A 17,596-nucleotide genomic window follows, 5' to 3' on the forward strand; every position below is an offset into this window, starting at 1 on the left:
TCCTTGAATTTCTGGAACTCCTGTGTTGTTCTCAGTATTATCTTGATCTTTGAAGTATGTACTGTTTTGAGTATTGTTTTGATTGTTAAAGCGCTTTGTGACCCTGGTCTCGAAAAGCGCTATATAAATATATATTAATTACTTACTTACTTACATTATTGTCCAAACTTTCTCAAAGAAGGGCAAGTTTGAATGTTTTTATCATAAAATAAAAACTTATTGACAATTTATACATCACAACATCACAACAACAACTTTATTTGACTGACGCTTTTTATTCATTTATTTTATCCTCATCAATTCCACTGTTATTCAGTTTTATATCCGTTATTTATGATAATAAATTGTATGGAATACAGCAATATTAAGCTGACAAACAATCAGAGATTAGCAATGTATTAATCTTTATTTATTCTATCATTAATTCTATTGTTTTATTACAATTGTATTTGTCTTGATATTTTGTTGTATGAGTGTTTCACCTTTATTATGAATTTACGGTAACCTATCAAAAGGGCGGAGACATGCCACCGGAAGTGCCGGTAAAGTTGCCGGTAAAACCGGAAGTGTCAGTAAGATTACCGGTAAAATCCGAAGGTGCCATCATGCCCCCCTCAGTGCTCCGAGGCATCTTTCCCTCAGACGTCACTGGCGTATCCCACTGCAGTCAAGCTATCAAGGGTTTCTCCTGTCAATTGAACCGCACTTAAAACATGAGTTGCGTTTTATTTTGAAACTGTATTTTCTTATGCGTGACGTCACATCCACTTTGTTCGCGGTTCGTATCCAAAAAGCTACAGGTGAGGTTGTGCGCGCGTGTCACCCAGTTTAAGTTAATACAAGTTGTAATCGAGTGAATGTGTGTTTATATAATCACTGTGTTTGCACATTTATATGTAAGTTGGTTTCGCTAAAGTTTAAAGTTAGTTTGATAGAACGGGTCGTGTTTGGTGCGCATGCGCAGCCTGGGGTTGTAGCTGTAGTATTTCTCTACGTAACAAGGTGTTTTATTTGTTATTATTTGTTAGGGTTCTGAGGTAATATAAATATGAGAAGGCAGCGCCTGTGAGAAGAGTTTATGCTGAGGATCGAAAGATATAGTTTACCATATTATTTATTATTTATTATTATTCATTATTATTTATATTATTCATATTTTGCTGTATTGCTGTGTCTAATTGAAACAAAAAAATGTCCCGACGGAGACCTCCTGAGGGATCAGTAAGGTTCTACCTAACCTAACCTAACCATAGTTATGACCCACAGTAACTGTTTCTGGAAATAAAAAGACAACCTGGAGAAAGAACGACTTTCATCCTTCACTAATACTTCAACTTCTCCTTGTACATAAAGTCTTTTAACTTGTTTTTTATTGGAAGTATAAATGTAGCCAATCACACTTTGTGACCCTGGTCTAGAAAGATCTTTAAAAATAACCTTTACTAACTTACTTACCTTCTGCCAAACCAGGTTCCCTGCAGTCGCTCTTCCTAAAATACTAGTCAACGAAGGCCTGATGACGTCAGAGTTTGGGGGTAAAAGGTCTTTTTTTCCACAAAAATACAGCTTATTTAAATAATCAAGGTTCCAAAAAATACCATCATCTATTTACCTGTCCAACAAAAAGTGAGGTAATATATTCTTTAAAATAAACACTTTGTAAGAATAAAAATATGTAAAAATATAAACAAGAAGTTTCTTTTTTTTTAATGTTTTGTTTTTCCTCAAAATAATATCAAGGATGAATTAAAGATGCCGACCAAACAGAAGAAGTCGGCGGCTTCAGAAGAAACCCAAGAGGTCGATGACGAGGTCGAGGTTCTGAGGGTCGAAGGAGAAGAGCAAGGGAGTGACCCTCCAGGGGTCCACAAAAGAGGAGAAGAGACGGAGGAAACCCAGGAGCGAAGAAACCTCTGAGAAAAAAGGGAGAAAACGAGAAGGACAGAAAGAAGAAGAAGAGGAACAACGAAGGACTGATGACGTCAGAGTTGGGGGTAGAAGGTGCGAAGATGCTGCAGCGTTGGACGAAGAAGTGGATTCTGTTTTCCCAGGTTTTTTTTCAATCTGAGTTATTCTGACGGGTGGAAGTTTTACTCCGTGTTCACCGAGCAAATCGACAAGTGGCGTCAGTTTGGAAGAACCAAGGTCGTGTTGGATTCTGTCGCCGGACGATGACATCAGAGCAGATGTTGAGGGAAGTCTCAGGGTTTTATCCATCATGTGGTGGATGATCCAGGAACAGATCTTTCAGTCCAGTATTTAATATTTTGTCACCCAGAACGCCTCTGAAATACCTTTTGAATTATTTTATTTACAACACACTTTATTAAAAATTTAAATATATAAGAACTATGATTAAAATATGATTAAAAAAGAACAATACAGTATAGTAAAAACAATATATATATATATAGTGATATTTAGGTGATTGAATATTTTCTTGCTAATGTAATACTAATAAGAGTTTTTTTGCAAAATCTGGAGTATTTTTGGTGTGAATTATTGTTTTTTTTCTCACAAAAATACAGCTTGTATAAATAATCAAGGTTAAAAAAAATACCATCATCTATTTACTTGTCCAACAAAAACTGAGGTAATACATTCTTTAAAATAAACTCTTTTTGTAAGAATAAAAATATGTAAAAATATAATCAAGAAGTTTCTTTTTTTTAATGTTTTGTTTTTCCTCAAAATAATATTGAGGCTGTTGGTATTATTTTGATTTTATTTTTTATTTTTAATCAATCGTAAATACTGAGGTGGAGTACTGTGACTTTTCTTCTTGTAACAAAGTTATTGCACAACTTTTCTGTGTTTAACAGTTTTGATAAAAAACCTTCTTAGGACGAATATTTGCAGAACAAAAAAACGACATCGTAGGTACGTTAGAAAATGATCTTAAGCTCCGCCCACTGAAAACTGTTTTTCTGGAGATGAAATGTTGTTGACCATAACCACACCCACTCTGCTGTGATTGGTCAAACATGGAGGTCTGAGGGTTTAATGTTATGTTTTTGCTTTTCATATTATATTTAAAAACATTAACCTGATGGAATCAAATGACAAAATTTCACCAAACAACAATAATATACTTAGTTTTTTACTTCAGAGTTTTTTTTCTTGGTGAATCGAGAAACTCTTTTAGTGTCATTGATTTGGGGATTTATGTTCTGATTAATTCTTTAGAAAACTGTGATTTTAAGATCCTTTAATGTAAGTTAAATATTTTCTGCTCAAGTTGAATCTCATCAGCCTCTCATTTATTTAATAGTGTGTGAGGTCACTGTCCTTGAACTGAACAAATTGATACTAAATGATACTTTGAGAAAATAACAGCTTTTTTTATGTTTATTCAGCAGCCAAAGCGCTTTTACACTAAGTTACACATTCATCCATACGCACACACAATTACACACCGATGGCAGTAGGCTGCGACGCAGCTCAACCATCAGGTAGCCATCGGGGTAAAGTGTCTTGCTCAGGGACACAACGACACAATAACGTCCGGAGCTGGGATTGAACCGGCAACTTCTCAGGTATGTCAGGAATATACTGTATAGAAACGCATTTTAGGTTTGACCTGAGTTTTTCTTTTTTGTGTAATTCTACAATCGTCATTTATTGACATATCGGAGCAGAGGGCGTTAACAAATGGCTAATAATCATCAGCTAGCTGTAGCATATAGCCACTAAGCTACTGTGTAAAGCTACTAAAAGCATAAACCACTGCTGAATATTTTAATAATGAAATATAAAGTTTGCAACAGTTTTATATCAAGTGTACTTGGGTAACAATATAAGGTATTTGAGTCTATAATTCCTTTAATGGCTCATTGTTTAGATGCTAACATGCTAACAGCGATACAAAGTGTTTTCAGGTATTATCAATGTATTTCATGAAGGAAGAATATTGTCATTATTATACAAAATACTGAACATTTCTTTGCTCTGTGAAAAGTTTAAACGAAAATTGCATGATTGTAATATTGCAATGTTTAAATTATTTGCCAAACTGTACATTTTCTGTTCTATTTTATTTACTGTGTACTATGTATGTTTCATGCGACAGACTGGCGTCCTGTCCAGGGTGTCCCCTGCCTCTCGCCCTATGATACTGGGATAGACTCCATTCTCGACCCGGGTAAGGGATGAAGCGGAAGAAAATGAATAAATGTACGTTTAATTTTTTATCAACTATGGGTTAGTCAGAAGAAAGAAGACATTTTTATTAATGTATCTTGTTGTTTGGACGGACAAGGGAAAGGGTTGAAATATAAACTACGTGGACAGGTAAGTCAATGATATACTGTGTAGAAACTTTATTTTGTTTTTTTAAGAATTTCATGATTATTCATCTTATAGGATCAGAGGGCGTTAGTTAATGGCTAATAATCATCTGCTAGCCGTAGCATGTAGCTACTAAGCCAAAGTGTAAAACTACTAAATTAAACTACTGAGTATCTTTATGGTTCAAGAAGAATGCTTTTCTATCAACTGTACTGAGGAAACAATACAAAATATTTGTGTCTAATTTCTCTGTAACAGCTGATTGTTTGGATGCTAACGTTATGCTAACAATGGTACAAAGTGAGTTGAGGTATTATTATCAATGTATTTCACCAAAAAACAAGAGTATTCTTATTATTATACATTTTACTGTCAAGTTACTGCTCAATGACAATTACACTACTGAGTGACTATATTTTGTCAGTGAATAAAAAAAAAATAGAAATAATAACATTTCTTTTTTAATGATTTGAATAAAAAACTTGTTTTAGAAATATTCTTTTTTTTATTGTTCAATTACAAAAAACAAACTACACGTTAAATTATTTAAATGAATCGAATACAATTATCCAAATAAATATGTAATGCTTAAAAACAGCAGATACATTTGAAATCATTTCAACACTTCAATATTCTGATGTCACTGATCCATCAAAGAACATCTTCATCAACATTGAGTGACAGATCATTTTGCACCTGAACCTCACGCGCTGCTGAATTTTACATGCGGCCAGTGTTGGGTTTTCCAAAGACACTCTTGTTTCTTCGCACAAACCGCCGGCGAAACAGTTTAAGAGCAGACGCTTTAGCTGCTATTTACCGACTGACCTTTGAAATATTTACGGCCACGTGTGAAGAACACGACGGAGCGAGTGATCGGACGAGAACGGTGTGAAGAAGACGGATTACGTCGACTCCCGTCTGTAGTTACAGTGTTTTTGTGGAGCGACCGCGAGATTCTGACAGTTTCTTAGACCGCATGAATTATGAATCAAACTGAGTTATTTAACAACTCGTCATTGCAGATTTTTTTATAACATGAATACAACATTAGCAGTGCAGGATTTATTTGTATACCTAATAAAGGTGGATTTAGAAAAAACTTTTTATTTATTTAAATGAAAAACAACAATTCTGAAAAGTTTGCTAAAACCATCTGACTTTATTTATTTACAATTTATTCAATGTAAAAAAAAAAAAAAATTGTATTGAAAACACCAAACTAATTTGTCACTAGGTTGATACAAAGAAAACTGTTAAAAATTGTATAATTCAGTACATAAATGATTGTGAAAATTAAGCCTTGAGCAAAGAGTATTTTTCTGAAAAAAAAGCCACATGCTCTATGTAGTACTAGTAAATAATAATAATAATAATCATCATAATAACAGCACATTTTCTTACTGCATTTGTCTGGTAAAATAAACTATATATAAACATGATATTTGAAACGAGTACAGATGATAAGAACTGAATTAATATCCTTCAATGTTTTAGTTCATCTTACATTTCTCCTGCAGATGATCCTCTGGTCACAGTAGCAGAATAAATATTGATGATTGGACAAGATCATAATACACTCTCTTGACATCATGACTGTGTTCACCTGATGCACGTGTCAAACTCACTGCTTTACTTCTAGAAACCTGAGCTTTGGTCGGGAAAGAATCTAAACATTTCTGACAGAAATTTCTGACAGATTTCATACAGAAGTATTTTGCTGAAACCAGTAAATATTGTGTAATGTTGAAATATCACGACAAAATGTTTAAGTATCTTATTGCTAAAAGCAACAATGTAATGTAAGAGAAAACAGGGTTTCAAGAGATTAAAGCAGCAATACATAGATTTCAAATATTGTTTCTGGCTCCCCCTAGTGTCAGAACCGTGAAAAACATTGTTTGAATAAGATCAAGAGTCATGACTGTTCAACTTTGAACAGATCGTTACAGAATAACATTTACAAATTATAAAAAAGAATGTCAGAAAGGTGAGGCTTCATAGTTTTATTGTACTTTTAATTTTTACGTATTGTGTGATTACATTTTCTTCTTTTGTATCTGGGAAGTGATTTTCAGTACCTTTTTAAGGCGCTTTTAAATATGTGTTATTATTCTAATAAATGTAACAAAGGGCTTTTAGACAATCACACCTTTAGAAAAGTTACTTTGGATGTGATGTGTTTAATTTAATACAATTATTAGTTTTAAGTATTAGTATTGATGTTATTAGAAGTGTTAGAAGTAGTAGTAGCAGTAGTCTTTGTAGTAGTTGTATTACTAATAATAGTATTATTAGTGTAATTAGTAGTTGTGGTAGTATTAATTATTTGTTGTTATAATTATTATCAGAGGTGGTATTTTAATTAATATTGTAAGTAATATTTTTATCAGTAGTAGAAGTTTTATTAAAGGAACTATTGTTAATATAAATAGTAGTGGTATCATAAGTATGAGTAGCGATAGTAAGGGTCTTTGTTATTATTCTAATTGTTATAAAGATAGTAATTATAATCACTACTGGAATACTAAAGTTCTAAAGTTAAATTTAGTAGAATGCCACAGTATTACCAAGATAATAAAATTGTATACACATGAGTAATTTTGAATTTAAGATAATGATCTCACAATATTTTTACTTTAATTTCTTTCTTTTTTTTAAAATTCCTTGCCATATTTAAACTTTAATTTCATTAAAAAGAAACAAATGAACTTACGGAAATTACAGAAAATAAGGAAAAAGGCCTGGAACCAAAACAAAACATGTTATGGTGCTGGTATATCAGAAAATCAGAATCAGAAAACCTTTATTAGTCCCGCGAGGGGAAATTGAATTAATAATCAATATAAATGCAAAATTAAAAAAAATTGCTATCAGAAGAACTTTTTCATTGGGGTCTTGAATTTAAGATACAAAATATTAACAACTATACGATAAAATGCTTCCGAGTCTTGCTGTGTCTAAATAGTATTAACAGGTAAATAATGAAAGTCAATGGGACCAAGGAAAGTCCCCTGAGGCACGCCAGTTAAAGTAAGTGTCGCTAAACTCTAACAAACCACTTTTCTGTGTCTGTCGTCGGATCGTTGACACGTCTGGTCGGCTGGGCAGTGACTGGAAAAGGTCACCGGCCACGTGTGAGACTTTAGTGTGCGTTTATGTGTGTCTGGGTCCGTGTGAGTCCAGGGTTAAAGCGAGACACCCCCGGCTCGTAAAGCGATCCCGACACCATGAATAATGGAGAGCGGCGCGGCGGCCAGGATAAGTTCTCTTTTTGCAAGGCTCCTTTTTCACGGGGCTTTCTCCTGCTTCGCTCACGTGACCCGCGGAGGTGACGCTCATTTTTCACCAGTCGGGTCGGTACCACCGTCACGGGCCCAGATAAGAGGAAGCCAAGCATCTTCGCATGTGTCCGCGGCCTCCTCCGTCCTGGAGGGCCCTTCATGGTAGAATCAGAGGCGGATCCTCCCGGGCGACCCGAGGGGTCAAATGAATTGTCTTTCACCGTTAGAAACTCAAGGCAGCACTTTCGAAACTGAAGGCGAGGGAAGTGGATGAATTAAAGATGCCGGCCAAACAGAAAAAGTCGGCGGCTTCGGAAGAAACCCAAGAAGTCGATGACGAAGTCGAGGATTCTGAGCCGGGGTTGAAGGAGAAGAGCAAGGGAGTGACCCTCCAGGAGTCCACAAAAGAGGAGAAGAGAAGGAGGAAACCCAAGGGCGGAGAAAGTCCAGAAGAAACCTCAGAGAAAAAGGGGGAAAACGAGAAGGACAGTAAGAAGAAGAGGAATAAAGATGCCGCCGTGATTCACGATGGAGAGAATGAGCAAAACAACAACGACCCAGCTGCCCGTTCCAAGAAGGAGAAACTCAAAGAGGAAGTGACCGAGGGAGCGAAGGAGGAGAAGAAGAAAAAGAAAAAGACAGAAGGTGAGGAGGAGGAGGTGATGGGCTCCAAGGACAAGAAGTCCAAAGATGGCAAGAAGAAGAAGAAGAAAAAGAACGAGGACGAGGAGCCGTTGGTGGAGGAGCAAGAAGAGGAGGAAGACTCCAAGAAGAAGAAGAAGAAGAAGGCCAAGAAGGCGGACAGCGACGAGGACAAGAAGAAGAAGGGGAAGAAGGCGAAGAACAAACAGGTGGACTACGCCGTCATCTACCAGAACGAGCTGCTGGACTACCGCAGCGACTCCGGCTCGGACGGCTACGAGGACGAGTACTACAAGAAGAAAGGTCAGTGAATCTGGACGCTGGACACGAGTCCTGCTCCGTGATTCTCATTTTTTTTGTTCCCCATGAATGGAGCAAACAGGAGAAGGACAGGTTCCGGGCAGCGGCCCTGGTGCTGGTCATGGTCCCAGGACCAGACAAGGGGGAGGGCAGAGAGCCAGGAACACACAGCGAGGGGGAGTTTGATGCTGGGAACAGTCGTGGCAGTATTTTTTAGTAGTTGTTTACTCTTAATGACGAGAAAACATTTTTCTAAGAAGGTTGGAAATAGATTTTATAACTTTATAACAAATCTAAATAAGTAACATTTTATTTCATGGACAACATTAAAGGCATTAAATATATAAACATGGGCTGAATGAGCATTAAAATGTTTATTTAAAATATAAACGCATGCCAAGCACGATTTTTATTCATTTATTTTTCTGTTTTTTTTAAATTAGTTCATTTGGAACTTGTGTGTCCGACCAACGTTTTTTTCTTGTAACATTATAACTTTAATATTGTTTTATTAAAAACAATTTTCTTGACTTTTAGACTTTTAACATTTGAAATTTATTTTGGTAATACAATTTATTTTCGTTACACTACAACTTTTTCTCTTAATGTTTGAACAATATTACATTATTTTTCCTCGCAATATTTTTCCTTTAATTTCTTTACATTATTTCCTCGCAACATTTTATTCAAAATAATTTTCCTCACAATATTTTAACTTTAATTTCATTAAAAAAAAATCCTCGCAATATTTAAAATTTAATTTAATTCAAATCAAATTTCCTCACAATATTTTAGGTTTAATTTTTTTTTTTTTAAATGCTTTCACATATTTTTACTTTAATTTCTTTTTTTCCTCACAATATTTAAATTTAAACGTCATTAAATAAATATATAATTATTAAATATTATATATATAAAATATATCAAATTAATATTGAATATTTCTTCAATTAATAACAAAATTATTTTCTTACAGAAAAGAAGGAAAAGGGCCTGGAACAAAAACAAAAGTGATTATGGTGCTTTTATATGTTGAAATTAATAATAAATATAAATACAAGATTAAAAAAAATAGCTATCAGAAGAACTTTTTCATTGGGGTCTGCAAAAACATAGCCGAAGGGCCGCATGTGGCCCTCGCGACCAATCAACCGTCAATAAGGAAAGCAGTCTTGCAGAAATGCATCATGGGAATTCACGGTTTAGCACCATAAGTAAGGGTGGCACTGATCAATAAAATCATATTATTGTAATGTTATGAACAAAAGACAACTTGCTTCAATATAAGATATTTTGTCTTTTCTTCAGATACTTAGTAAATATAAAAGTGCTTTTCTTGTGAAACTGGAGTCTTTACTACTAATCATTGTATTATTAAGAAAATGTACTTAAAGTAATTGAAGTAAAATTACAAACAGTAAATTAGTTGAGTAAACATTTTAATAAAAAGTTTCAAATAAGAACATTCAACATTCTTCAGTGTAAAGTAGTTCAAATTTATATTTATTAAAGTTGTACGCACAAATAATTAATTAATAATACCAAATAATAGAAAAACTTTAAACCTGGTGAAAGTTGTTTGACTTACATTTGTTTTAAATGACACAGACTGACCAGCAATAAGCATATCAAACAAATAGTTGTCAAGTTTTTTTTTAAATTCAATCAAACAAGTAATTAAAAACACAGAAACACATGGAACATTTGTTTTGAGACTCGTATAGAGGATTTAAAACTAGAGGGTTTTGGGGGGTTGATGTGATTCATGGAGAGTTACACATGTTTAATGTTGTCAAGTGAGAAACTCAATGAAGGGAAGATGATGAGGAATCAAGGCAGTAGATACATGAAAACTTTAAACACAAATTCTTGTTATACTCTATAAATGTTATCTTCATGATTCAGTCTATTTTCCAAAACATTTTGATGTAAACCGAATTTCTCCTATTAGAATTGGAGATTGTCCTGGTGGAATTCCCATTTGTCCTAGTACAGATTGGAATTACAATATTCAGATCCCAATACAGTAGTAGGATTCCAATCTGTACCAGTAGAGATTGGGATCCTCTAGTAGAATCTGGAATCCTCCTAGTACAGATTGGAATTACAATATTCAGATCCCAATACAGTAGTAGGATTCCAATCTGTACTAGTAGAGATTGGGATCCTCTAGTAGAATCTGGAATCATCCTAGGACAGATTGGAATTCCAATATTCAGATCATAGTTCAGTAGTAGGATTCCATTCTGTACTAGTAGGATTCCAGGGTCTACTGGATTCCAATCTGTTCTCTGGCATAGATATATTTTACTATTACTTTAATGTAACATTTTTGCTGAGTATTGGTATCTGATCCTCTGGTTTGCACCTTAACCTCCACACAATCCTCCCCACGAAGAGGGGGGAAGTCAGAGAAACAACTTGATTCATGGATCTTGGAAAAGCAGAAATCTATTGCAGAGACGTCTTCGAGCGCAAAGTTCTAACGAAGTGGCAGATGTTTTATAGTATGAATCTTCAGGTAAATGCTTCTAGTCAATTCTAAACACTTGACTTCTAAGATGGTCGTGCCACGGGGTGGTTGTGGAAAGTCACCACAGTTTGATCTTCAACTGAGAATCTGTTTTATCAGTTGATTTACGCAGATGTCTGTCCTTGTCCTCTTCAGTGTGAGTGTAGACTTGACCTGAAGAATAGCTCAGCAAGTGGAATCTAAAGAGAGGCAATGAATATGAATTAAATTTGAAAGGTTATCGTTAATCAAGTGATTATTTGAAAAGTCTGTTAAATCTAGATGATCGATACAGATAAAGTTGTCATCCCTGCTGAAGCTGCTGCCCCCACGACCCGACCTTGAATAAGCAGAAGCAGAGAACAAGAAAACATCAATTTCATCATTTTGTTCAGAATACGGTTTAAAAGTTGTGACAGTTGTAGATGAATAAGCATCACTGGTTTGATAGATGCTGCAGCACTTGTTCAGTTCCATCAACATATTCAATGGTTGGATTTACAAACCAAAAGTCTAGGAGGTACTTGATAAACGTTCAGCCAATCATGTGGTGCACAGAGGATCACGTGACCATGAAGTTAACATGATCAAGTAGCTCAGTACTCGTTTGGTTTTGTCTGGTGACACTATTATACCTACATCTTTATATTGAATTTACAAACTTTATTTTTGAATTATTGGAATAACAATATCAAACTGTAATAGTAAAACTTAAAGATGCTATTTTATTTCTAACCCTTGAGATGTTTAAATAGATTAAATAGATCTCAAGAAGATAAGATTTCTGGAGAAGTTATTCACATTTTTTTTAAATTCCATTAATTAAAAAAAGTACCCTTTAAATATAGGAATTATTGAATTAAATTATTTTTGAAAGTTTAAAATGTTCACTTCAGCCACTCAATATTGTGCTGCTCTAGTAGAAGAACTCACATTTCCCTTCAAACTCTTCACTGGCTGCCAGTTTCTTTCAGGATCATTTTAAAATTCTGGTTCTTACTTTCAGATCTATTCATGGTCAGACCTTCCATCAGTGATCTGATCCAGACTTACACCCCAGCTCGGGCTCTGAGGTCTGTGGATCAGAATCTACTGATGGTTCCTGAACTTCCGGACCAGAGGAGAGAAATCCTTCCAGACTGTTGCTCCTAAGCTTTGGAACCATCTCTGTGTTTGATGATCTACTGACTCCTTCAAGAAACATCTGTGTTTGATGATCTACTGACTCCTTCAAGAAACATCTGTGTTTGATGATCTACTGACTCCTTCAAGAAACATCTGTGTTTGATGATCTACTGACTCCTTCAAGAAACATCTCTGTGTTTGATGATCTACTGACTCCTTCAAGAAACATCTGTGTTTGATGATCTACTGACTCCTTCAAGAAACATCTCTGTGTTTGATGATCTACTGACTCCTTCAAGAAACATGTGTGTTTGATGATCTACTGACTCCTTCAAGAAACATCTGTGTTTGATGATCTACTGACTCCTTCAAGAAACATCTGTGTTTGATTATCTATTGACTCCTTCAAGAAACATCTGTGTTTGATGATCTACTGACTCCTTCAAGAAACATCTGTGTTTGATGATCTACTGACTCCTTCAAGAAAAATCTGTGTTTGATGATCTACTGACTCCTTCAAGAAACATCTGTGTTTGATGATCTACTGACTCCTTCAAGAAACATCTGTGTTTGATGATCTACTGACTCATTCAAGAAACATCTGTGTTTGATGATCTACTGACTCCTTCAAGAAACATCTGTGTTTGATGATCTACTGACTCCTTCAAGAAACATCTGTGTTTGATGATCTACTGACTCCTTCAAGAAACATCTGTGTTTGATGATCTACTGACTCCTTTAAGAAACATCTGTGTTTGATGATCTACTGACTCCTTTAAGAAACATCTGTGTTTGATGATCTACTGACTCCTTTAAGAAACATCTGTGTTTGATGATCTACTGACTCCTTCAAGAAACATCTGTGTTTGATGATCTACTGACTTCTTCAAGAAACATCTGTGTTTGATGATCTACTGACTCCTTCAAGAAACATCTGTGTTTGATGATCTACTGACTCCTTCAAGAAACATCTGTGTTTGATGATCTACTGACTTCTTCAAGAAACATCTGTGTTTGATGATCTACTGACTCCTTCAAGAAACATCTGTGTTTGATGATCTACTGACTCCTTCAAGAAACATCTGTGTTTGATGATCTACTGACTCCTTCAAGAAACATCTGTGTTTGATGATCTACTGACTCCTTCAAGAAACATCTGTGTTTGATGATCTACTGACTCCTTCAAGAAACATCTGTGTTTGATGATCTACTGACTCCTTCAAGAAACATCTCAAGACACTTTTATTTGAGTTTTTCCTTGATTCTCTGCGACTCTTGTGTTTGTCTCTGTGTTATCTTGACCTTTAAAGTATTTATTTTATTGAATATTGTTTTGATTGTTTAAGCGTTTTGTGACCCTGGTCTGAAAAGCGCTCTATAAATATTACTTACTTACTTATTTACTTACTGATAAACTTCAATATCTACAATTTCAAAAGTCAACATAATGTGATACTCGGTGTAACATGATGAGTAAACTTTCTCCTGCTTCATTACTGAAGTTAAACAATTTAATCAGTAGAAAATACATCGGTGACACGTGAGAAGCATCTCAGTCCGATTCACTGCATTGAATTCCCTGTTAGCTGATTAAACACCTGATGTTTTCGGACGTTACGTCTGATCGTGTTTTCGTTCCTTCAGTGTACGAGGTCGTGGCCATCACCGGCGACGTCAAGGGAGCAGGAACCGACGCCAACGTGTTCGTCACCTTGTTCGGAGAGTTCGGCGTTTCACCCAAAGTTCACCTGGCGAGCAAGTACGTGTTTTTAAAACTATTATAATACTTCATGAACATTTAAAACGACCTTCAAACATCTTAATGTTCCACATGTTGATGCTACAAACTGTTAACCTCTCCTCTGTTTGACCTTCCAGCACAGAAAAGAGGTATTTTTAAAAAATGTTGACAAGACTTTGTGTTGAGTTTTTTAAATACGACGCTGTATGACAGAGAATTACTGACGTGACACAACGAAATAAACACACAACGGCGCTCGACGAACACGACAACGTCACGGTAGCGTCTCTGTCATACAGGTGAGTATTGTCCAGAGTATACCTGGAGTAAGGAGGAACCGCGTGACATGGCCGGTCTTCTCTTCCATTGACACCACAATGAAGGAAGACCACGATGTCATTTCAAAACACGATCCAGTGACACTCGTCTTAGCAACCGAGCCTCGGTGCGTCCAGGTACACATTGATTGACAGGTCGAGGGTCACCGGTGCAGAACGCCGTGTCCGACATCATTGTACGAAACCCTCGACCGTGAGCTTCAGAGACGCGTTCGTCTTACTTTAAACCATGTGTTCCTGTTGACACCATTACCTCAGTGTTAATCCTTTAAATAACTTAAGACATTAAATAATAAATAATGAGCTTTAAAATGTCTTCAATCCATGTTAAAATATAAACACATGCTAAGTATGATTTTTGTTTATTTATTTGTACATTATTTTAAAACTAGTTCATGTAGGAACTTCGTGTGCCTGACCAACGGTTTTTCCTTGTAATAATACAACTTTAATCTTGTTTTATTATAAACTATTTCCTTGACTTTTTGATCTTAACGTTTTAAATTTATTTTGGTAATATTAAAACTTTATTCTTGTAATGTTACAACTTTCTTCACATAATATATGAACTTTTGCATCTCAAAGTCCACTTAAGTACGATTTTTCTGTTAATTTATATTTTCAAACTTTGTAGCAACTTTTGTCCAAACAATTTTTCTTGTTATATTACAACTTTTTTTCTCGTACTGTATGAACTTTATTTTCATGACACTACAACTTTTTCTTTAAATGTTTGATCTTCATTTTTACAATATTAATTTTTTTTTCCTGGCAATATTTATATAATTTAATTTTTTTACCTTCATTTCATGAAAATTAAGTTTCTTTGCAATATTTTAACTTTAATTTAGTTTTAGAAAAATTCCTCACAATATTTTAACTTTATTTTATTTTATTTTTTTATTTCCCAGCAATATGTTTACTTAATTTCTTCCTCGCAATTTTTTACTTGAATTTCATTTTTTTTAATTACCTAACAATATTTAAACTTTAATATCATTGAAAAAAAAATATCCTTGCAATAATTTAACTTTATTTAAATTTATTTTAAATTTACTTACAATATTTTAACTTTAATTTCATTCAAAAAAAATGTCTTTGCTATATTTTAACTTTAATTAAAAAAAAAAGAATAATTTCCAAACAATATTTTAACCTTAATTTATTTTCTTTTTTTTATTTCCTTACAATATTTTAACTTTAATTTCATTGAAAGAAATGTTGGATTTTGAAAACCTATTTTGGAATTATTCCTAATTTAATTATCAAACGTTATGTGTAAAAAAACAAACAAAAAACATGGCAAAATGTATTAAATGTTAAATTAAATCACTAAACACTACTGATGGTAAACTCCCATGTTAATGTACTTCTCAACAGCCCTCATGTTCCTCAACACATCAGTGGGTTTCTACCTTACTCCACCTCCACCTGTGCTTCTGCCTTCATTATGATTTCATGCAAACAAGACAATAATCGAAGGCAGAAAATAAATGCAACTCTTTGCGATTCAGTGCAAAAAAAACGTTGCATGAATCTTAAAGTCTGCATTGAGTTTGGTTTGATGTTTTCTCGGGTGATGAAGAATAACAAGCGCTTCAGACTTGGCCGGCGGTCCATGACACCGTCGGCGTCCATGACACGGTGCTCCTTAATTATACAAGCCGGGCCTTTGTGTGCGGCTGGATGGTGAAGCCAGAGAAGAGATGAGGGTCAGAAACAATGCCAGGGATTTCGTTTGAATGGAAACGCTGGTGTCTGATTCACAGCGGTCGGCGTGGGGGGGTATGTTGGGGGGGGGTGTTGAGGGAGGCTTCAGATGAAGCCACCGCGGAGAGACCACTCGGATGCTCCACTATGGATTAGTTCAGTCACCATGTTCTTTAAGGCTCATTTCCTCTCAGCCTCTGATGGCGTTTTTTTTTTAGCGGTTCGACTTTTGAGCACGAACAATACGACAACAACGTGAACAAGATTTTTTTTTACTCACAATATTTTGACTTTAATTTCATTAAAATTAAATTTCCTCCTTTTAACTTTTTTTTAATTTTTTTTTAAATGTCCTCACAATATTTTAACTTTTATTTAATTTTTTTTTAAATGTCCTCGCAATATTTTAACTTTAATTTAATTTTTTTTAAATGTCCTCACAATATTTTAACTTTTATTTTAATTTTTTTTAAATGTCCTCGCAATATTTTAACTTTAATTTAATTTTTTTTAAATGTCCTCGCAATATTTTAACTTTTATTTAAATTTTTTTAAATGTCCTCACAATATTTTAACTTTTATTTAAATTTTTTTAAATGTCCTCACAATATTTTAACTTTTATTTAAAAAATTTTAAATGTCCTCGCAATATTTTAACTTTAATTTAATTTTTTTTAATGTCCTCACAATATTTTAACTTTAATTTTTTTTTTTTTAAATGTCCTCACAATATTTTAACTTTAATTTAGTTTTTTTAAATGTCCTCGCAATATTTTAACTTTAATTTAATTTTTTTAAATGTCCTCGCAATATTTTAACTTTTATTTAATTTTTTTTAAATGTCCTCACAATATTTTAACTTTAATTTAATTTTTTTTAAATGTCCTCGCAATATTTTAACTTTAATTTCCCTAAAAAAGAAAATTCCTCACAATACTTTTACTTTAATTGTATTTAAAAAAAACATCCTCACAATATTTTTAATTTAATTACATTCATTTTTTCAATTTACTCGCAATATTTAAACTTAATTTTTCATCGGAATATTTTTACTTTAATTTCCCTAAAAAAAAATTAAATCCTCACAATATTTTTACTTTAATTGTATTCTTTAAAAACGTCCTCACAATATTTAAACTTTAATTTCATTTTAAAAAAAACTCACAATATTTAAAATTTCATTTCATTTTAAAAAAATTCCTCACAATATTTGAACTTTTATTTAATTTTTAAAAGATTTCCTCACAATATTTTAACTCTAATTTAATTTAAAAACAATTCCTCACAATATTTAAACTTTAATTTAATTTTTTTTAATGTCCTCGCAATATTTTAACTTTTATTTAATTTTTTTTAAATGTCCTCGCAATATTTTAACTTTAATTTAATTTTTTTTAAATGTCCTCGCAATATTTTAACTTTTATTTAATTTTTTTTAAATGTCCTCGCAATATTTTAACTTTTATTTAATTTTTTTTAATGTCCTCGCAATATTTTAACTTTTATTTCCCTAAAAAAGAAAATTCCTCACAATACTTTTACTTTAATTGTATTTAAAAAAAATATCCTCACAATATTTTTAATTTAATTAAATTTATTTTTTAAATTTACTCGCAATATTTAAACTTAATTTTTCATCGCAATATTTTTACTTTAA

The 17,596-nt window shown here is 33.6% G+C and overlaps 1 protein-coding gene across 1 annotated transcript in view; it reads left to right on the plus strand.

Moving 5' to 3' along the window:
- Nucleotides 1-7,852: 7,852 nt before the first annotated feature.
- The window catches only part of loxhd1a (lipoxygenase homology PLAT domains 1a), a 75,946-nt gene continuing 66,202 nt past the window's right edge, over nt 7,853-17,596 (plus strand). The window contains exons 1-3 of the mRNA XM_087792243.1: nt 7,853-8,167; nt 8,246-8,516; nt 13,795-13,909. Coding sequence (XP_087648369.1) covers nt 7,853-8,167; nt 8,246-8,516; nt 13,795-13,909 — 701 coding nt within the window. The remainder of the gene's footprint in view (nt 8,168-8,245; nt 8,517-13,794; nt 13,910-17,596) is intronic.

This window comes from Callionymus lyra, chromosome 5 (genome assembly GCF_982586985.1).
Source record: "Callionymus lyra chromosome 5, fCalLyr1.hap1.1, whole genome shotgun sequence".
NCBI lineage: Eukaryota > Metazoa > Chordata > Actinopteri > Syngnathiformes > Callionymidae > Callionymus > Callionymus lyra.